The sequence below is a fragment of the Nerophis ophidion genome, linkage group LG06 (assembly GCF_033978795.1).
Source record: "Nerophis ophidion isolate RoL-2023_Sa linkage group LG06, RoL_Noph_v1.0, whole genome shotgun sequence".
Classification (NCBI taxonomy): domain Eukaryota; kingdom Metazoa; phylum Chordata; class Actinopteri; order Syngnathiformes; family Syngnathidae; genus Nerophis; species Nerophis ophidion.
The window spans coordinates 33,429,144-33,451,885 of NC_084616.1; the positions used below are offsets into that span (position 1 = coordinate 33,429,144).

Sequence of the window (22,742 nt, forward strand, 5' to 3'; positions counted from 1 at the left end):
TAGGTTATATCTGCTTTATTTTGTGCAAAATACAATACCGCCGTCATAAACAACACCCTGAATGGCTTATACGTGCAAAATATAATAAAGACACATCCTGAATCTTAACATGTTGACCACTTCCGTGCATTTACTAATAGGGAACATATGGAACAATATGCAACAGCTTGTCATTTCAGCATGTGCGCAAACTGCTGTAGACAAACTACTTTCAAATTCAGGTCAGAGGCGTCCAAACCGAGGGCTGCCCTAAGAAAAAGAAAGCTGCAGCCGGTCAGTTTGATACAATTTGTGCAATAGTTATGTACAAATAAATCCACTGCAGGTCAATATTGTTCATTCTAAATTATAAGTGACAAGTCAAGTATCTAACAATATATTTGAGGGTCCAATAAAAAAACAAGTGTAAACTGGCCAGATTTTGGCCGCCCCTGCATTGGGATAATAATTGAGAGTAGCATGTCAATAAAGTGTCCTTCCATGACATATTATGTCATGTCATTATCAAGACAAGAAAATGCCACCTTCAAAAAGACGCAATATTTTCCCCTTCGTAAAAAAAAGTGGTAACCATAACAGTCTTCAATTCAAATTGATATATTAAATACTTGTAAAAGTTTTACGGAATATAAACAAGTAATACAGCTGATCTTACATACATTGAGACAAGACAGTACTGACGGTGTAGTATTTTCCGTATTTATGCAACCTCACTGGTTCCACCCAGTGGTCTGTCCAGCCTGCCTATGTTTTTGCTGTCCCTTTGCAATTTCCCTTAAGCCATTTTTATTTTGTCTAATAACTTAACTCCACTTTCACCTCGCTTAGTCGTCCTTGCAGTTGAACAAATACACAACTAAAGCAAACAGGATAGTCTTTGAACCCGCCTGTGAGCAAAACTACGATCCACACCTAATCATCCCTGTCCTGATCACCATGGAAACTAGATGGATGATCACTGACTTTGAAGCAAGCAGATATGAAGGTTTGGGAGTGGCTGCAAGACCATGGACTTGTGATGACATCCAGTTGTTGAAGCGGTCACCACAAAGTTTTAAAAGAGCGTACCCGTCTGGTCAAGTACATAAATTAGATTTGGAAAAAATAACAAACTGAGGCGACTAATACATTACCTCTGCTTTAAGACTTAGAACAACCTTTAACTGCAAAAATAGAACAATGAACTACAGTGTATTACATAACAGCGACGTGTGCTTGAACCGGCTGTGGAGTCAATCCTCGGTCACCCCTTTAAGACGGAGCTCCTCTTGAACTCTGTTCAAGTAATCTGGATCTGGGTATCCAAAACTGGCAGAAGACAAGATAGACATTGTTTAGAAATATGTACATTTTTTTCTGTAAATAACAACTGTGGGATTGTTGTTGTATTGTGTCCTTATTAACAGAAGGGATGGGCGATACAGTCTAAAATAAATATTGAGATATATTGTGTTATTATTTGGTATGTAAATTATATTAGTAGTGATTTATATCAGTGGTCCCCAACCTTTTTGTAGCTGCGGACCGGTCAACGCTTGCTAATTTTTTTTTTTTTCTTTGTCATGAAAAAGGGAAGGTTTTTTTCATGAAAAAGTGAGTTTTTTGGGGTTGGTGCACTTATTGTAAGTGTATTTTGTGTTTTTTATGTTGATTTAATTAAAAATAAAAATAAAATAAAAAAATGAATAAATAATTGAAAAAAATTAAAATTATTAAGAAATGATTCTACGGCCCGGTGGTTGGGGACCACTGATTTATATAACTAAATTGGCCGCTGATGTAAGAGGGCTATATTGCGTCGTTTACAGTTGTATTATTTTGTCAAAACTGTTAATAATCTACTTCTTAATTTACCAGTAACAGTTGGTTACTTTCTGTTGTAACATTGTTCCATTTAAAATCTATTATCAGAGACAACAATCTTAACGTCATCGGTCTCAGTGAAACCTGGCTTAAACCAAATGACTTTTTTGCGCTAAATGAGGCATGTCCTCCTAACTTTACACATGCGCATATTGCCCGTCCGCTTAAAAGGGGTGGGGGGGTCGCACTAATATACAACGAAAACTTTAACCTTAGTCCTAACATAAATAATAAATATAAATCGTTTGAGGTGCTTACTATGAGGTTTGTCACACCGCTGCCTCTACACCTGGCTGTTATCTACCGCCCCCCAGGGCCCTATTCGGACTTTATCAATGAATTCTCAGAGTTCGTTGCTGATCTAGTGACACACGCCGATAATATAATCATAATGGGGGACTTTAATATCCATATGAATACCCCATCGGACCCACCGTGCGTAGCGCTCCAGACTATGATTGATAGCTGTGGTCTCACACAAATAATAAATGAACCCACGCATCGCAACGGTAATACGATAGACCTAGTGCTTGTCAGGGGTATCACCGCTTCCAAAGTTACGATACTCCCGTATACTAAAGTATTGTCCGATCATTACCTTATAAAATTCGAGGTTCAGACGCATGTTCGTCAAACTAATAATAATAATAACTGCTATAGCAGCCGCAACATTAATACGGCCACAACGACAACTCTTGCTGACCTACTGCCCTCGGTAATGGCACCATTCCCAAAATATGTGGGCTCTATTGATAACCTCACTAACAACTTTAACGACGCCCTGCGCGAAACCATTGATAACATAGCACCGCTAAAATTAAAAAAGGCTCCAAAAAAGCGCACCCCGTGGTTTAAAGAAGAAACTAGAGCTCAGAAATTATTATGCAGAAAGCTGGAACGCAAATGGCGCATGACTAAACTTGAGGTGCACCATCAAGCATGGAGTGATGGTTTAATAACTTATAAACGCATGCTTACCTTAGCTAAAGCTAATTATTACTCAAATCTCATCCACCGTAATAAAAACGATCCTAAATTTTTGTTTAGTACGGTAGCATCGCTAACCCAACAAGGGACTCCTTCCAGTAGCTCCACCCACTCAGCTGATGACTTTATGCAATTCTTTAGTAAGAAAATTGAAGTCATTAGAAAGGAGATTAAAGACAATGCGTCCCAGCTACAACGGGGTTCTATTAACACTGACACGATTGTATATACGGCGGATACTGCCCTCCAAAATAGTTTCTCCCGTTTTGAGGAAATAACATTAGAGGAATTGTTACAACGTGTAAATGGAATAAAACAAACAACATGTTTACTTGACCCGCTTCCTGGGAAACTGATCAAGGAGCTCTTTGTATTATTAGGTCCATCAGTGCTAAATATTATAAACTTATCACTTTCCTCGGGCACTGTTCCCCTAGCATTCAAAAAAGCGGTTATTCATCCTCTTCTTAAAAGACCTAACCTCGATCCTGACCTCATGGTAAACTACCGACCGGTGTCTCACCTTCCCTTTATTTCAAAAATCCTCGAAAAAATTGTTGCGGAGCAGTTAAATGAACACTTAGCGTCTAACAATCTATGTGAAACCTTTCAATCCGGTTTCAGGGCAAATCACTCGACAGAGACAGCCCTCGCAAAAATGACTAATGATCTATTGCTAACGATGGATTCTGATGCGTCATTTATGTTGCTGCTCCTCGATCTTAGCGCTACTTTCGATACTGTCGATCATAATATTTTATTAGAACGTATCAAAACACGAATTGGTATGTCAGACTTAGCCCTGTCTTGGTTTAACTCTTATCTTACTGATAGGATGCAGTGTGTCTCCCATAACAATGTGACCTCGGACTACGTTAAGGTAACGTGTGGAGTTCCCCAGGGTTCGGTCCTGGCCCTGCACTCTTCAGCATCTACATGCTGCCGCTAGGTGACATCATACGCAAATACGGTGTTAGCTTTCACTGTTATGCTGATGACACCCAACTCTACATGCCCCTAAAGCTGACCAACACGCCGGATTGTAGTCAGCTGGAGGCGTGTCTTAATGAAATTAAACAATGGATGTCCGCTAACTTTTTGCAACTCAACGCCAAAAAAACGGAAATGCTGATTATCGGTCCTGCTAGACACCGAACTCTATTTAATAATACAACTCTAACATTTGACAACCAAACAATTAAACAAGGCGACACGGTAAAGAATCTGGGTATTATCTTCGACCCAACTCTCTCCTTTGAGGCACACATTGAAAGCGTTACTAAAACGGCCTTCTTTCATCTCCGCAACATCGCTAAAATTCGCTCCATTCTGTCCACTAAAGACGCTGAGATCATTATCCATGCGTTTGTTACGTCTCGCCTCGACTACTGTAACGTATTATTTTCGGGTCTCCCCATGTCTAGCATTAAAAGATTACAGTTGGTACAAAATGCGGCTGCTAGACTTTTGACAAGAACAAGAAAGTTTGATCACATTACGCCTGTACTGGCTCACCTGCACTGGCTTCCTGTGCACTTAAGATGTGACTTTAAGGTTTTACTACTTACGTATAAAATACTACACGGTCTAGCTCCATCCTATCTTGCCGATTGTATTGTACCATATGTCCCGGCAAGAAATCTGCGTTCAAAGGACTCCGGCTTATTAGTGATCCCCAAAGCCCAAAAAAAGTCTGCGGGCTGTAGAGCTTTTTCATTTCGGGCTCCAGTACTCTGGAATGCCCTCCCGGTAACAGTTCGAGATGCTACCTCAGTAGAAGCATTTAAGTCTCACCTTAAAACTCATTTGTATACTCTAGCCTTTAAATAGACTCCCTTTTTAGACCAGTTGATCTGCCGTTTCTTTTCTTTTTCTTCTATGTCCCACTCTCCTTTGTGGAGGGAGTCCGGTCCGATCCGGTGGCCATGTACTGCTCGCCTGTGTATCGGCTGGGGACATCTCTGCGCTGCTGATCAGCCTCCGCTTGGGATGGTTTCCTGCTGGCTCCGCTGTGAACGGGACTCTCGCTGCTGTGTTGGATCCGCTTTGGACTGGACTCTCGCGACTGTGTTGGATCCATTATGGATTGATCTTTCACAGTATCATGTTCTCATATGTTCTCATAGTCATCAGTATCATCAGTAACACAGTATCACGTTCTCATAGTCATCATTGTCACCGACGTCCCACTGGGTCATTATTGTCACCGATGTCCCACTGGGTGTGAGTTTTCCTTGCCCGAGGATGTCGTAGTGGTTTGTGCAGCCCTTTGAGACACTAGTGATTTAGGGCTATATAAGTAAACATTGATTGATTGATTGATTGATTAAAATTAAACAAGCTCATATTCTTCTGGTGTTTGGATATTTTACTTTAGTTTTGGACCATACCACAAATTATGGTGTTGATTCAATACCCAGTAGTTTTGCATTGGGCAGAATTGGTCTTACCAATACTTAAAATGTTCAAGATTTCCTTTTTGATCTTTGACCTTTTAGTGCAAAAAAATAAAACAAAAGCAAAACTTATGAGGGATGCTGAAAAAAATTGATTAACATACAAATCACTTTTAGTATTTATAATGATCTCAAATCGATTCATAATTACAAAAAATAAATATATAAATAGATAAATAAAAATAAAAAAAATATATATATACATATATATGTATATATTTTAAGAATACATTTTTGAAAATATGTTTTTTTTGGCCATTAGGAATGCAACGGTAAATGGCATAATGATAAACCGCGGTAAAATTCCCTGACGGTTACTACTACCATTTCAAATTTTAATAACCGAAAAACCGTCATTTATTAATGCATTTTAGGCAACACTGCTTACTTCCTGTGGACCAGCTCTATACTCTCGGCAGGGTTCTTGAGGGTGCATGGCAGTTTGCCCAACCAGTCTATATGTGCTTTGTGGACTTGGAGAAGGCATTCGACCGTGTCCCTCGGGAAGTCCTGTGGGGAGTGCTTAGAGAGTATGGGGTATCGGACTGTCTTATTGTGGCGGTCCGCTCCCTGTACGATCAGTCAGAGCTTGGTCCGCATTGCCGACAGTAAGTCGGACACGTTTCCAGTGAGGTGACTCCGCCAAGGCTGCCCTTTGTCACCGATTCTGTTCATAACTTTTATGGACAGAATTTCTAGGCACAGTCAAGGCGTTGAAGGGTTCCTGTTTGGTGGCCGTGGGATTAGGTCTCTGCTTTTTGCAGATGATGTGGTCCTGATGGCTTCATCTGGCCGGGATCTTCAGCTCTCACTGGATAGGTTCGCAGCAGTGTGAAGCGACCAGAATGAGAATCAGCACCTCCAAGTCCGAGTCCATGGTTCTCGCCCGGAAAAGGGTGGAGTGCCATCTCCGGGTTGGGGAGGATACCCTGCCCCAAGTGGAGGAGTTCAAGTACCTACGAGTCTTGTTCATGAGTGGGGGGAAAAGTTGATCGTGAGATCGGGAGGCGGATCGGTGCGGCGTCTTCAGTAATGTGGACGTTGTACCGATCCGTTGTGGTGAAGAAGGAGGTGAGCCGAAAGGCAAAGCTCTCAATTTACCGGCCAATCTACGTTCCCATCCTCACCTATGGTCATGAGCTTTGGGTCATGACCGAAAGGATGAAATCACGGGTACAAGCGGCCGAAATGAGTTTCCTCCACCGGGTGGCGGGCTCTTCCTTAGAGATAGGGTGAGAAGCTCTGCCATCCGGGAGGAGCTCAAAGTAAAGCCGCTGCTCCTTCACATCGAGAGGAGCCAGATGAGGTGGTTTGGGCATCTGGTCAGGATGCCACCCGAACGCCTCCCTAGGGAGGTGTTTAGGGCACGTCCAGCCGGTAGGAGGCCACGGGGAAGACCCAGGACATGTTGGGAAGACCATGTCTCCCGGCCGGCCTTGGAACGCCTCGGGATCCCCCGGGAAGAGCTGGACGAGGAGAGGGAAGTAGGGGCTTCCCTGCCTATGCTGCTGCCCTCACGACCCGACCTAGGATAAGTGGAAGAAGATGGATGGATGGATGCTTACTTCCTGGAAACAAAGTCACAGACGCGCTGGCACATGCGCACTGGTGTCGTTTGGCTTAAAAATCATGGCGGATAAACTACACAGACTTTGCATTGGAGATTTCCCCTAGGAGTAAACAGAGCGCAGCGCTTGATTTAACCTAATTTTCCCTCGCTTTATTTCCGTGGAATTTTTGTGTGCATCTAGGAGGGCACTGCTGTTTATAGGAGACAGACTAATTTGTCTCACACTAAAAGTATTCAGCAAAGGAGAAAACTATTTGATGTTGCTTTCATTTTCTCAATACAGCATCCATCAGCTGTGACTGACAGTTAATTATGTGAGTAAACATGCAGCAGGTAATGTGTCGGGAAAGTTGTTACAACTCGTTTATACATTTTTTTGGTAATTTACTGATATGCCCACTCGTCCTTTGTTTAAATATCATTTACATAGTATATAGTCTATATTGTGGCACCCTACTTAACAGGATTATTTGGTTGGACACTGACAACTTGTGTTGTTGGAATAGTATTAATAAGTTGTCTGATCTATGTGAGTGTAGAATACATACCACTCTGGACCACCCCATGTGCTGGTTTTATGATGAATGTCATTCCAGGTGATGACATTGTTGAGGCCAGTGGTGTTTGACTGCCCGATGGTGAAGAGAAGCCTCCTGTCGAAAGCTTTCCTCAGGAGCCTGAGAACTTTTTCTCCCTCGTCACAGGCTGGCAGGAAAGCCCTTCGACTTGTCCCACTGTACCTCATGCCAGGGTTTGGGTGTCCCGGCTGTGGTGAAAGGAACCAAATCACATTTTTAGTGCATATAAACATACCAGGTGTGTGTGTAATGAATTTAGTGCGTGCTATGCGCCAGATTCCGGCTCCCTCACACATTCCAAAAACATGCATGTTTGGTTAAATGTAGACTCTATATTGTCTATAGGTGTGAATGTACGTATGAGCGGTCCGTTTGTCTACATTGTGTACTGGTACAATAAGTGTACCCATAATATATTTCTGCTGCTTTCAACCGTTGGATGAACTTGGACTTAGACTTGGACAAACTTTAATGATCCTGAAGGGGAAAATAATGAAACCCAACTCACCCACTGTATTAGGAAATTATTATCTTACCCATATAGTGTCGGGTTCACAGGTGTCCCAACATTTTCCCCTGAGGGCCGCACACTGAAAACTTAAGCATGCAGGGGCCATTTTGATATTAACATAAGTTGGGTTCTGTTCATGTGTTGTTTTTTTGGCAAAAACAATTCAGTTTTTTATGGCAAACACACAAAATAATATTTCCCCGCAAAATATTTCAGAGTGGAATGCACCTGGGGATAGGTTGATTGGCAACACTAAATTGGCCCTAGTGTGTGAATGTGAGTGTGAATGTTGTCCCTGCGATGAGGTGGCGACTTGTCCAGGGTGTACACCGCCTTCTGCCCAAATACAGCTGAGATAGGCTCCAGCACACTCCGCTCTCCCTTAAAGGAACAAGCGGTAGAAATGGATGGATGGATGAAATTTTACTGTGAAGTAATTGAGAGCCTTAAATAGGTCAGTAATTCATAACATTTTGATTCATCATAATTTTTTGAGCAAGTAAAGTGACCAGGGCTCAGAACATCTGCAGAGAATCCTCCCACACCCACCAAGGACTGTTTTCACTGCTGGACTCTAGAAAGAGGTTCCGCAGCCTCCGTAGCAGAACCTCTGGGTTCTGTAACAGATTCTTCCCACAGGCCGTAAGACTATTGAACGCATCATAATAATCCCTTCAATTCCCCCCAAAAATGGATTAACTCGTTAGAATATAAAGACAATATAACATACATCCATAAACGTGAATGCATATGCAAAAGTGCAATATATTTATCTGTACAGTAATCTATTTATATCTACACCTTATTGCTTTTTTATCCTGCACTATCACGGGCTAATACTATGAAAAATGTTTCTCATCTGTACTGTAAAGTTCAAATTTGAATGAAAATAAAAATACAATAGAATAGAATAGAAAAAAAGTATTTCTCTTAAAAAAAAAACAGCCTGCATGGGAGCTTTGTGTTATTAGTCAACATTGCACCCTTTTCTCATTACATTTCCCCTTTTTGCTTTTTCACTCTGCATTTTAATTTTTTTTTTTCAAATAGTATTTTTCAGTATGTGCTGTGGACTCCTTAAAAATCAGTTGAGGGGCGCAAATGGCCCCTGGGAAGCAATTTGAACCCCACTAGTCTAGTTGCATAAGTCTGGACTGGAGCCTGCAGTGCCTCAGACTGGAAGTCTTTGCAGAGAGTGGTGAGGACAGCGGAAAAGATCATCAGGACTCCTCCTCCTCCTATCCAGGAGATCGCAAAAAGCCGCTGCCTGACCAGGGCTCAGAAAATCTGCAGAGACTCCTCACACTCCCACCAAGGACTGTTCTCACTGCTGGACTCTAGAAAGAGGTTCCGCTGACTCCGAAGCTCTGTAACAGCTTCTGCCCTCAGCATCATGATAATCCCCTCAATTTCCCCCCCAAAATGGATTACCTCGCTGGAATATAAAGACAATACAACATACATCCATAAACGTGGATGCATATGCAAAAGTGCAATATAATTATCTGTAGAGTACTCCCTTTATTCATATCTGCACCTTATTGATCTTTTATCCTGCACTACCATGAGCTAATGCTACAACATGTTGGTTCTTATCTGTACTGTAAAGTTCAAATTTGAATGACAAAAAAAACAGCCTGCATGGCATCTTTGTGTTATTAGAGTCAACATTGCAACCTTTCCCCTTTTTTTTTAAAATTCTTATTGTAATATTTCTCTATCGTGTTTCCATTTAAACCACCATTATTTACTTTTTACTTTTATTTAAATTGATCTCGACTCTGTACTGCTGCTGGAATTTTAATTTTCCTGAAGGAAATGTCCTGAAGGAATCAATAAAGTACTATCTATCTATTTATCATTATGTTTCCCCTTTTTGCTTTCTCATATATTTTTTTCAAATAGTATTTTTCAGAATGTGCTGTGGGCTCTTTAAAAATCAGCTTACCATTACCATTAACGTGGAGCCCGACTTGAACAAGTTGAAAAACGTATACCTCTTTATTCATATCTGCGCCTTATTGATCTTTTATCCTCCACTACCATGAGCTAATGCTACAACATTTTAGTTCTTACCTGTACTGTAAAGTTCGAATTTGAATGACAATAAAAAAAAAAACAGCCTGCATGGCATCTTTGTGTTATTAGAGTAAACATTGCAACCTTTTCCCATTGTTTTCCCTTTTTGCTTTTTCATATATTTTTTTCAAATAGTATTTTTCAGAATGTGCTGTGGGCTCTTTAAAAATCAGCTTACCATTACCATTAACGTGGACCCCGACTTAAACAAAATGAAAAACTTATTCGGGTGTTAACATTTAGGGGTCAATTGTACGGAATATGTACTGTACTGTGCAATCTACTAATAAACGTTTCAATCAATCAATCAAAAAGCTGAAGGCCGCAAATGGCCCCTGGGCAGCAATTTGGACACCGCTAGTCTAGTTGCATCAAGTATTATATCACACACAGAAACCAGTTCACAAAGTGGGGACATTGTAACTAACAATTGCTGTGTGTACACTAATAGAAATACCAATAAGGTTTTGAAACTCCTGACATGATTGGGCACCAGTCTAATATTGGACAGATTCTTCAACTGAAATCTGTCAACCATTGATATGTGACTAAACGCTGCTCTCTGCTGGACACGAGTGGAAAACCACGGATGGTGATTTTTTTGGGCACCAGTCTAATATTGGACAGATTCTTCAACTGAAATCTGTCAACCATTGATATGTGACTAAACGCTGCTCTCTGCTGGACACGAGTGGAAAACCACGGATGGTGATTTTTTTTTTTTGTCCGCTGCTTTGAAAAAAAGTTTGTATTGAAAGGCATCCTTACCCCTTGGATGCCGGCCTTGAAAGTGTAAGAAATAACAATCGAGTCACATTTCTCATAGCCTGGTAGGCCACGCCGGCAGCGAATCACCTCCATGGTGCCTTCCGGTTGTGTACCCGTGTACACTCCGTAGTACGTGTTACAAATCGGACACGCCGGTTTCAACCTAAAGGCAGTGTCGATGCAGTCTGAGCAGTATGAATGAAGACAATCTAATGTCCTTTTGTCGTGAATTTTGTCCAGACAAATGGCACAGCTTTCCACGCTGTTGGGATCCGCGGCGTGTTTCTGTGATGTCTTTGCCATACTTTTTCCGGGATGTGATGCCTCTGACGTTAAACAGCCCAACTGCTCACATGGGTCAGATGCTAAATCCTGATTGGTCGAGCAGTAAGCGGAAATGCATGTGCAAATCATCTTGCTGACGTCATTGTTTGAAATGTGGTAAGTGCAAATGTTGTATTGAATTGCACGACAATTTATACAAAAGGGTTAGTAAATGATTGTATGTGATATTGTCGTTCTTAAATAAATAGCATTTTTGATAGTCATAATGGAGAAAACATGACATAAGTATTAAGTGTTAGTATTGGATATCGTCGCCTAGCTTCCTATACTAATTTGACAGGTTTTGAGGAAACAAAAAACTAAGACACATGTTGAAAAAAATAAAATGACGAGCTATTTTAATTTTCGGTGCGGGACATTGAATTTCCGACACAATCTCAAACATAAGTTTTTTATTCAAGTATTAAAATGTAAAGCACATTATTCTGAATATCAACAAATTGACAGTTAGAAAAGCAAAACTGGAACCTTATCTATTTGTACCATGTGTAAGCTCTCAAACGGTTCGCCTCCTCTTGGCCACTCCTCTACCTCATAATGCATAGAAATGTTTGCACAGTAGTTTTTAGTAAACTACAATCCTGTGTCCAAAAAAAAGAAAACCACTTGGTCCCTTAACAAAAATATGGGGGTGTAAAACCAAAGGGGATTAATGTATCACTGGCCAAGCAGGTTACTGCACTTAGCAAATCACCTCCCTAGAACTTGTCTTTAAAATCAAGAATATTTGGACTACAAAGTTCAAGGAAAAGATCATCCAAATAAAATGTTTGAATGAACATTGTATTTTACCTTAAAGCCATTTGAGTACAGCAACAAACATCATCCTGTTTACCAAAAACATTGAAATATGCTCAAATGTACTTTGTCTACCATCCATTGGAACATGCTTGAGTTGTATCAAAAGTAAGCATCAGTAAAGGCACAACAAAACCCACATCTTAACAATTTGAATCATTAATCATAGTTTAATTTTTTTCCCTTTGTAGATATATCATGAATTCCGATGACATATTTCCAACAGCGGTCTCATTTTTAATGAGCTCCAGCAAACAAATCTCCCAGAATAACAGGGACAGAGGCATAGATTAGATTTTTTTAAAGAGCGTTTGTGCCTTTGATTTGGTTTAGTGGCTGATATGCCCTTAATATTTGACATCTTCATAAATCTGATAATTAGATGAGCGGATTACTAACAAGTAAGGTCATGGGCTTGATGCCTGAGAGACATCCTGAAACAAGATGGGTGACTGTTGGCCAGCAGGAAGGGCATCCTGGTGTGCGCTATATAAAGGAACATATCATTTAACACACTTCTCATTTTAGGAAAAACAAATTACATCAACTTTTGTGAACTGCTTCCCCTAAATGTTTGAAAAGAATCAGGAAGAAAACAGGTGCGTTATAAAGAAACAAACACTCATTTATCAAAAAAGTGCCGCTGACTGCAGTAGAATGCAATAACTTTAGGAGAAAGTGGGGGAAAAAATAGCAGTGCTTTTCTGTTAACTTGGAAATAAGGACATCTACTTTAGAGACTTGAGCAAACAAACTAAGACAAAACCATAAACATGTGTCTAAGTGATTATGAAATGGCCAGAGCAGAAACACAAACATTCTTAACAAATTTGTCATCATAAGAGCAAGTGCGATATCCTAAATAATAATAAAATACCATGAATTCAAGCATGTGCAACAGATGCGAGTGCTATTGCCAAAAGAAACAGGTGGAGGATTGTGTCCTTTGAGAATGCACGGCACTCATTCTCGCCTTCCTCACACAATTTAAACTGAACCCTCGAGGAAAAATGAGTGCAAATGAATGGATGGGGACTCGGTTGCAGCAACTGTCTGCTGAGGGCCCAAACACCTTCACGGGGACCGAGCGGGAGAACATTGACAGAAAAAACCTGGAGCCAAGCAATGTCCACCACCTTGACACCCGCAAGTCCTGAAGGTGTTTTCACTTTAGTGCTATCAGTCTGCAGTGATGCCTTTCTCTCTGAGCTCCTCTGTCACTCGCACTAGATAAGTGGGGTCTGGGTAGCCAAAACTGGAAATGGTAAGGGAGAGGAAAAAAAACAACTGTCAATGTTGTTTCCTCTATGAGGAAGTTACCAAAAAAAAAAGAATTAGAACATACCAGCGGGGCCCTCCCCATATTGAGGTCTTGTGGTGAATGTCGTTCCAGGTGATGACGTTTTGAAATCCTGTCGTCATCGAGGTACCGATCGTGAAAGTAAGGCGCTGCTCGAAGGCCCGGCGCAGGAGGCCCAGCACGCGGTTCCCCTCAGGGCTGTCAGGGAGGTAGGCCACACGGTCTGTTCCTGTGTACCGCACACCCGGGTTTGGATGCTCTAGCTGTAGGCATCAAGAGTTCACAAGACTTAGAACTGCTAGTGAAACAAAGGGACCGGTGTCACATGTAGGAATGGGCATCATATGCAGAATATGGCTGCTAATATTTGTGTTGATTAACAACTGAGGCAAACTGGTGCACACTACTTATTGCAATCAGCAGAGGTGCTGTTGATTTAGGCTCAACGAGTCATGTAAGTCGGCATATCGAACGATCAAGGCAAGGCATGGGCATCATATGCAGAATATGGCTGCTAATATTTGTGTTGATTAATAACTGAGGCAAACTGATGCACACTACTTATTGCAATCAGCAGAGGTGCTGTTGATTTAGGCTCAACGAGTCATGTAAGTCACAATCAAGGCAGTTGCGCTACAACCACACAAAACTCCACGATCCTCCTCTGGGCAGCACATTTACTGCCAGAGTTACTGAGCAGCCCGATCCATTTGTGCAGGCACTAAAACATAGGCCCCTTGCTTTCCGTATTTTCCAGCAGATTTCCAGAATGTAGGTATTTTAAAACTTTTTGGGGGTTTGCGAAACTATCTACAGTGGAACCTCATTTTACGAACCCCCTCAGTGTGTGAACTTTTCGATTTATGAACCACAGGCTGACTACAAATATGCTTTGTTGTAGGAACCCTGTCTCAGTGTACCAACTTCATCCACCCATTGTGAGCCTCAAAGCACAGCCATTCTGTCTCCAACAGCACATCGGTTATGGGCGGGTTGATCGATCTCTGGTGCGCATTCAGTCGGCACAGCAATGCTATCATTAGCTGCTGTGCTAATTGCTATGGGTCTTTTTTACAGCATTTTTCTAAAAAAGCAATGGACATGCGATGTATTGAAACACTCAGCAAGTATCCACAGTGTTGTCAACACTGCATCACCCCAATCCCTATTTCTCTCACTGCACACCAAGATTAACCAACATTTATTCCTAATCATTGTAGCAACCTGGTTGTTAAAGTTGAAGATTTTTTGTGATTTCACACTGTGTGCCCCAAAGGCATAGTGCCAATGTGTGAAGAAAAAGAAAGTTATCTATTACCCCCTTGTTATGGTTGTATGATATACAGTGCGTATAGCACTTTAATATTGTGTTTAAAGTGTACAAACTGTTACTGAAATATGGACTTTTATCGAGGCTGGAACTCATTCCATCCATCCATGGCCTGTTGCTTGTCCCTTTCGGGGTCACGGGGCCTATCTCAGCTGCATTCAGGCGGTAGGCGGGGTACACCCTGGACAAGTCGCCATCTCATCGCATGGCCAACACAGATAGACAGACAACATTCACACTCACATTCACACACTAGGGCCAATTTAGTGTTGCCAATCAACCTATCCCCAGGTGCATGTCTTTGGAGGTGGGAGGAAGCCGGAGTACCCCGCAGGGAACCCACGCAGTCACAGAGAGGACATGCAAACTCCACACAGAAAGATCCCGAGGCCAGCATCGAACCCAGGACCTTCGTATTGTGAGGCACACGCACTAACCCTTGCAGTACTGTGCTGCCTGAGGCTGGAACTCATTCATTCTTCCATTGTTTTTTAAGGAGAAATTTGATTCGATATTCAAACTTTTGTATTTACGAACCCTTTTCATGAACCAATCTAATTTGGGCTCGGGATCTTTCTGTGTGGAGTTTGCATGTTCTCCCAATGACTGCGTCGGTTCCCTGCGGGTACTCCGGCTTCAAAAGGACCTAATACATTAAAGGAGAATAGAGCTGATGCAACCAACAGCCAATCCATAGGCGCTCTTTCTACAAAAAGTAAAACGAAAAACAAAAAAAATGGGGAAATAAATAGTACATGTTGGCACATTTGTTGTACATACATAAACAAACAACAAAAAGCACACCCACAAACATTATGGTGCCCACATTTCCTGTAGTTATTCAAGAAGATTTAGCCATATGCCTAACACTGGTGCAAACACTAATTTAGCCCTGAAACATGTTAGACGTCAATCTTGGACTTGTTGAGATCATTCTTTTTCAATCCTGAAGTATACACGTTACCATGTATGAACTAAAATGAAATGGAGTTAGGCTTATTCTACTACAGAACTAGTAGTTTCTATCTCTACGCCCTTCGGACTGATTGTCATACTTAAAAAACGCTGATTCCTTAAAAGGGAACTACACACTTTGGGGAATTTTGCCTATCATTTCACAATCCTTATGTCCACATGTTTTTATTTTTTCTATGCATTCTAAATATTGAATGAATGCGATCAAAAGTCTGCTTACAATGCAGCCTTTGGGAGTCACTCTATTCTACCTATAAATCCTGTGAAAAACATCCAAACACCTCCATTGAGGTTTGTAAGTATATATATGATGTAAGTATATATTTAACGTAGTAACAGGCATATTCATAACAGCGTGTAATATTTACATATTTTGCTAATTTTAAGCATACATTGGCTTAAAAAGGCAGCACAACATACGCTTTTTTTCCTTCCAACTTTATCACTGATTACTAAACACTGCAGACTTCAGGAGCGGTAACAAATATAATTCAACATCACTTACTGTGCAACGTCTGCTGTAATTAAGATGCCGACTGATAGAATTTTGTGATATTCCAATTTTAATTAAAATAACTCATAATCCTCGTTAGAAAAGGGTAGGTGGAACCAAGGTTTTTTTTTTTTGTGTTCTCACCATTACCGGGTCTAAATTGTCTCTTAGTGTACCAACGTGTCGGATTACATCCTTGTCCTTCTATTATCCAGGTGAATTATCGACAATAAACGTCTACGAACAAGAAAGACAAAAAGCAGCTGACAACTCGATGTAAACATAGGCACACATGCTAGTGATCACAGCACCGTTATAACTAGTTTGTCTGCTAATAACAATATCACTAACACTTGGTTAATATTCAAGTTACAAAATTTAAATGAAGTATTGTTGGCGCTTTTTGTAGTTTTTTTTTTTTATTGGGTTTTAAGGGCAGAATAGAGGACCTCCCGTTGGCTCCGTTGTAAGTGGTCTTTTTTTTAACATTTTTGTGTAGTTACCGTATTTTTCGGAGTATAAGTTGCTCCTGAGTATAAGTCGCACCTGCCGAAAATGCATAATAAAGAAGGAAAAAAACATATATAAGTCGCACTGGAGTATGGGGAATTTATTTGATAAAACCCAACACCAAAAATAGACATTTGAAAGGCAATTTAAAATAAATAGTGAACAACAGGCTGAATAAGTGTACGGTATATGACGCATAAATAACCAACTGAGAAGGTACCTGGTTTGGTAACGTAACATACAATGGTAAGAGTCATTCAAATAACTTTAACATATAGAACATGCTTTTTACCAAACAATCTGTCATTCATAATTGCTGAATCCGATGAAATCTTATACGTCTAGTCTCTTACGTGAATAAGCTAAATAAGATTACTTGATATTTTACGGTAATGTGTTAATAATTTCACACATAAGTCGCTCCTGAGTATAAAAAAAACTGCGACTTATAGTCTGAAAAATACGGTAGAATGCACAAAAAAAATGCATCTGCTGACATGTCTTTTTTTAATTATTGTGAACAATAGGCAAAATTTCAAAAAAGTGCAGTTCCCTTTTAAGAGCGTAATAATAAAAAAAATGTTTTTACTCTACAGAGGTAGAGTTTTACTCCATTTATGAATGTTTTTTTTTTTTTTTATGATATTCTGTTTGTATATGATACTGTCCCAACGTTTGCCCATTACTCAGAGCGTGTGTGTGTAAGAGAGGATAATTGTTGCTGAGCCCCGTTGGCTGCATTGAAGCGTGGAGTGTCTCTTGCTATAAGGTTTACAGTGTTTTGTAGATGCCAATAAAAGGCTGATTTGGGCACAGTCATGCTGCCTCATCGGCATTCAACAGACATTACAATATGTTATAAACTTATTCATTCTATACTCTTACAGCTGCTGCTGTAATTTCACTTTAAGTCCTGACTACAATAACAATATTTTTGCCAATGGCTGACAATCTAAAACAAATAAAACAAATGGTTAATACTACGATGCTGTTATTTGAAAGCTTTTATCACACTGAACAGGAAGTCACTGTGTGCACATTTTAATCCAAGCCCCGAAGAGAAAATGTGTTGATAGGCTTCAGGCAAAACCCAACGATTTTCAACGTGCAAATAGCTTAAATGTAAATATTAAAATTCCCAAAGTTTGGCGGGCCAAACGAAACGACTCGACAGGCCAAATTTGGTAGCCCTAACTTAAACTGTAGTAATGGTGGGGCTTAGTGAAAATGAGGAATATTACAACACATTTAAACATATACGGAAATATTTGGCGCTAGCAGAGCGATAGGATTAATGGCTCTTTGAAGGTAGCCAGATCTAGAGGAGTCGTTTCTTTCAAAAGAGCCATTCGAATGACTAGTTTGTTCTTAAAGATTTGTTTATTTTGAATCAAGGAAAAATCAATGGTAGCAATTTTAAGATATGGATGAAAATAATTTTGATAGATAGATAGATAGATGGATGGATAGATAGATCTTTATTGATTCCTTCAGGAGAGTTCCCTCGGGTAAATTAAAATTCCAGCAGCAGTGTACAGAATTGAGATCGAATTTATAAAAGTAAATAATAGGGGTATTAATGGAAACAAAATAGAAAAATATTACAATAACAATTAAAAGCAACAATGAGAATAAAAATATAACAGAAAAATAAGAAAAAGTATTTCACTGTTATTGTTTTGCATCCCCTGTCATCCTAGTACCCCCTGTCCCCCAGAGAGGAGTTGTACAGTCTAATGGCGTGTGGGACAAAGGAGTTTTTTTAGTCTATTAGTCCTGCACTTGGGATGAAGCAGTATAGCGCTCACTAGTTTTTCCACAGTCCTCTTCTCTGCCACCGTCACCAGTGAGTCCAGTTTGTCCAAATGTAAACCAATATTACGCTATTGGTGGGAATTCTGAAATATTGACTATAATTTTATTTTTTTTGTGTTTCTATCACAAACATTCCTTAAGATGCAGCCATATGGCTATGTTTTGGCACTGACATAAATTTGTATTTGATATTAATTTTAGCAAAATTGAATTTTAACCAGACTCTCGGAAAATTACTCATAAAAATAAAATGTATGAATCGATAAAAAGTGTCAATAAAACTATAACATAAAATTTGGGATATAATACACCCGTCAAGTCCATTTACCTGCCCGGTTGTCTGCATGTGCATAAAAAAAGCAGCTCGCAATTGCAAATCGGTTCTTATCGTTCACTTAGCCAGTGGTTCTCAACCTTTTTTCAGTGATGTACTCCCGGTGAACATTTTTTTAATTCAAGTACCCCCTAATCAGAGCAAAGTATTTTTGGTTGAAAAAAAGAGATAAAGAAGTAAAAATACAGCACTGTCATCAGTTTCTGATTTATTAAATTGTATAGCAGTGCAAAATATTGCTCATTTGTAGTGGTCTTTCTTGAACTATTTGGAAAAAAAGATATAAAAATTAAATAAAAATTTGTTAAAAAATAAACAAGTGATTCAATTATAAATAAAGATTTCTACACATAGAAGTAATCATCAACTTAAACTGCCCTCTTTGGGGATTGTAATAGAGATCCATCTGGATTCTTTAACTTAATTCTAAACATTTCTTCACAAATTTTTTTTTATTTAAAATCAATATTTATGGAACATGTCCACAAAAAGAATCTAGCTGTCAACACTGAATATTGCATTGTTGTATTTTTTTTCACAGTTTATGAGCTTACATTCATATTTTGTTGAAGTATTATTCAATAAATATATTTATAAAGATTTTTGAATTGTTGCTATTTTTAAAATATTTAAAAAAAAATTCACATACCCCTTGGCATACATTCAAGTACCCCCAGGGGTACACGTACCCCCATTTGAGAACCACTGACTTAGAAGACTCACTTCGTTAGCGATCGTCACATCTCTCGTCTCACATCTCTCGTCTCACATCTCTCGTCTCACATTTCATGTTAAGGTATCAATAAAGTAAGTCTGTAGGCCCTTTTCCAAAAAAAGTTCAGGAACTTTTAAGTAACAGGAACCTCTAGGTCTTGGAACTAGAGATTCTCGAAGAAGTGTGGTTTGTGTTTCCATCGCATTTTATAGCTTCAGGGTAGTTTATACAAATCTGATGACGTATGGAGGAGTGGTTTAGTATTTTTCTGCATTGATGCCATGTCAATAAACAGACAATAGTTCATTTTTTTACTCAAGTGTAACCAAATGACATACAAAACTATAATGTACAAAACGATAATATTTAAAAACAAATCGTACCGATTTGTTCATAAAAAGTCAGGCCACAGTGTAAAAAAGTCAGAAAGTTGTCCTCAGTAAATGATGAATTTATGAGGACCAGGTGAGTTTTTATGGTCCCTTTTAGCTGTAAATAACAATATATAAATAACAAATGTGTTCATCCCACGGCGATGGTACGAACACTTCTGATTTAGTGTTAGCTTATTAGCATTAGCATTCGGTTCACTCGGGTTGAGGCCAATAACTACACAAATGGCATGGTACTGACTATTTATATAGAGAAAATGTAACAAAAGTAAAAAGTGAACATTTGATGGGATTTCCTTCATTCTACTTGTGTACCACCTCCTTTATTTCAAAATTAGGTTTTCTAAAAATAAAAAACAAACTGCATATAGTTTTGATACAACGGTTGAGTAAAAAATACTGCAAGATAGTTCCACTGATCAACAATCTTTAACACACAGATGCCACACAAAAGTTCATGCAAGTCAAAAGTTTATTTCGGGTTTATTTTCTCTTTGTTGTCAAGTTTGTTGTAATAAAAATACACAAGAGATTGTGAATAAATAAGTCGTCCTTGCAAACTCGGTAATGGCAGACGCGTTTTTAGGAACGCCTATAATTGATGTTCAGCCAATTACTGGTCGACAGCACAGCCTGTCCCCTCAAAAATTTCAGGAACCTTCCAAATCTCCTACCTGACTGGCAGGAACTAAACAGTTTCTGAAGAACTAAATCTGCCTGGGTATCTTCCAGTGGAAGCACATGGGGAACTTTTTACCGGGGTAAATGGGACAGTTCCTGCGATGAAAAGGGGCTTATTTTTAACTTGAGATAATTTTTTTATTAACAAAAAACATGGTGGATTGAGATGCTTGACATGTTGTGAAACATACCGGTATATGGGTTGGCGTGAACATTTAGCTTAGTGGATTTTTTTTCTCTTATTCAGTAGTAATAATTGCTGGGTTGCATATGACGTCACATCTGTTTTTCTTTTTTGCGGCTTAATTCCCACTTAGTATTAAAACAAGTGAGAGTGAGTGTAAAGTTTGAGCAGAAAATGCCCTATTGCAGTTCTGTTCTTAGGTGTTTTAGTTGTTCAAATAAAGAGATAGGGTATAGCTTTTATCAAGTCTCGAAAGAAGTGGTTCATAAAGGTAAAAAAAAAGTCAGGGAAAAAAACAGTCCCTCGAAGAAAATGACTCTCAAAAATCACTATCATCTTGTGGAATACAATCTGACCATGCTCATGTCAGCAGCGATCACTTTGTAAAATGAAAACCTGGTTGTGCAAATACACTAATGTCATATTAAGTCCTAGTAATACGGTGATTGTTGGTCCAATCCACCATATTTTCATTGGTGATTTTCATAACAGAAACTAAAAGCTTAGTGGTTGTTGCCTAATGGGACTCTAGACCAGTGGTTCTCAAATGGGGGTGCGCGTACCCCTGGGGGTACTTGAAGGTATGCCAAGGGGTACGTGAGATTTTTTTTAAATATTCTAAAAATAGCAACAATTCGAAAATACTTTATAAATATATTTATTGAATAATACTTCAACAAAATATGAACATAAGTTCATAAACTGTGAAAAGAAATGCAACAATGCAATATTCAGTGTTGACAGCTAGATTTTTTGTGGACATGTTCCATAAATATTGATGTTAAAGATTTCTTTTTTTGTGAAGAAATGTTTAGAACTACATTGATTAATCCAGATGGATCTCTATTACAATCCCCAAAGAGGGCACTTTAAGTTGATGATTACTTCTATGTGTAGAAATCTTTATTTAGAATTGAATCACTTGTTTATTTTCAAAAAGGTTTTAGTTCAAGGAAGACCACTACGAATGACCAATATTTTGCACTGTCATACAATTTAATAAATCAGAAACTGATGACATGGTGCTGTATTTTACTTCTTTATCTCTTTAATTCAACCAAAAATGATTTGCTCTGATTAGGGGGTACTTGAATTAAAAAAATGTTCACAGGGGGTACATCACTGAAAAAAGGTTGAGAACCACTGCTCTAGACCATTGCATGAAAACCAGAAGTGCCTCTCGGTCATGTGATTGCAACCCAGCAATTAACATTGCTCTTTTTTCTAACCTGTAACCTGTTTTAAAGTTAAAAGTTAAAGTCCCAACGATAGTCACTCACACACAATTGGTGTGATGAAATTATCCTCTGCATTTGACCCATCCCCATGTTCACCTCCTGGGAGGGGAGGGCAGCAGTGAGCAGCAGCGGTGGCCACGTTCAAGAATCATTTGGTCATTTAACCCCCAATTCCAACCCTTGATGCTCCATGCCAAGCAGGGAGCCAAAGGGTCCCATTTTTATAGTCTTTGATATGCTTCGGCCGGGGTGTGAACTCACAACCTTCCAGTCTTAGGGCGGACACTCTAACCACAAGGGCACTGAGCAGGTTTTGAAAAGGCTTTACTGTCATTTTCATACCAAAAATATATTGCAAGAACCGGTTTGCATCGACACTTGTGTTGAATCAAGAATAGATTTTAAATCGAAACGTCACCCAAAAAATCGGAATCGAATCAAGAGTTGTTGTGAAATTCCCATTCCTACATATACTGTAGTGAGTGACTTTGATACATGGAGCACAAACAATTGCAACTCAAGAATTCAGCAACTAAGGAATTAACCAGTAAAAGTTTGAGTCGGTGGTAGAGATGTCCAATAATATCGATATTATTGGCCGATGAATGCTTTAAAATGTAATATCGGAAATTATCGCTATCGGTTTCAAAGTTATCGGTATTGGTTTCAAAAAGTTCAGAGCGCCAATGAACATTAAAGGTCCTTTGAGTGGCCGGGCCCAGTCACATTATATATGCGGCTTCTACACACAAGTGAACGCAAGGCATACTTGATCCAACAGCCATACAAGTCACACTGGGGGTGGCCGTTTAAACAACTT

At 39.5% G+C, this 22,742-nt stretch overlaps 2 protein-coding genes and 1 long non-coding RNA gene across 3 annotated transcripts in view; 1 reads left to right on the forward strand and 2 right to left on the reverse strand.

The window, feature by feature from the left end:
• On the reverse strand, nucleotides 1-11,164 carry LOC133554553 (probable E3 ubiquitin-protein ligase DTX3). The gene is made up of 3 exons (XM_061903470.1): nucleotides 10,813-11,164; nucleotides 7,425-7,642; nucleotides 1-1,308 (listed from the first exon to the last, which is right to left on the reverse strand). Exons 1-3 carry the CDS (start codon nucleotides 11,113-11,115, stop codon nucleotides 1,233-1,235), a joined length of 597 nt encoding a protein of 198 aa, XP_061759454.1. The 5' UTR covers nucleotides 11,116-11,164; the 3' UTR covers nucleotides 1-1,232.
• The window catches only part of LOC133554554 (uncharacterized), a 22,989-nt gene continuing 11,125 nt past the window's right edge, over nucleotides 10,879-22,742 (forward strand). Inside the window, exons 1-2 of the long non-coding RNA XR_009807141.1 lie at nucleotides 10,879-11,253; nucleotides 13,349-13,464. This is a non-coding gene — a long non-coding RNA (uncharacterized LOC133554554). The remainder of the gene's footprint in view (nucleotides 11,254-13,348; nucleotides 13,465-22,742) is intronic.
• Nucleotides 11,535-22,742, reverse strand: part of dtx3 (deltex E3 ubiquitin ligase 3) — a 13,411-nt gene continuing 2,203 nt past the window's right edge. Inside the window, exons 3-4 of the mRNA XM_061903469.1 lie at nucleotides 13,301-13,518; nucleotides 11,535-13,210 (exon numbers count right to left, since the gene is read on the reverse strand). Coding sequence (XP_061759453.1) covers nucleotides 13,135-13,210; nucleotides 13,301-13,518 — 294 coding nt within the window. The 3' untranslated portion in view covers nucleotides 11,535-13,134. The remainder of the gene's footprint in view (nucleotides 13,211-13,300; nucleotides 13,519-22,742) is intronic.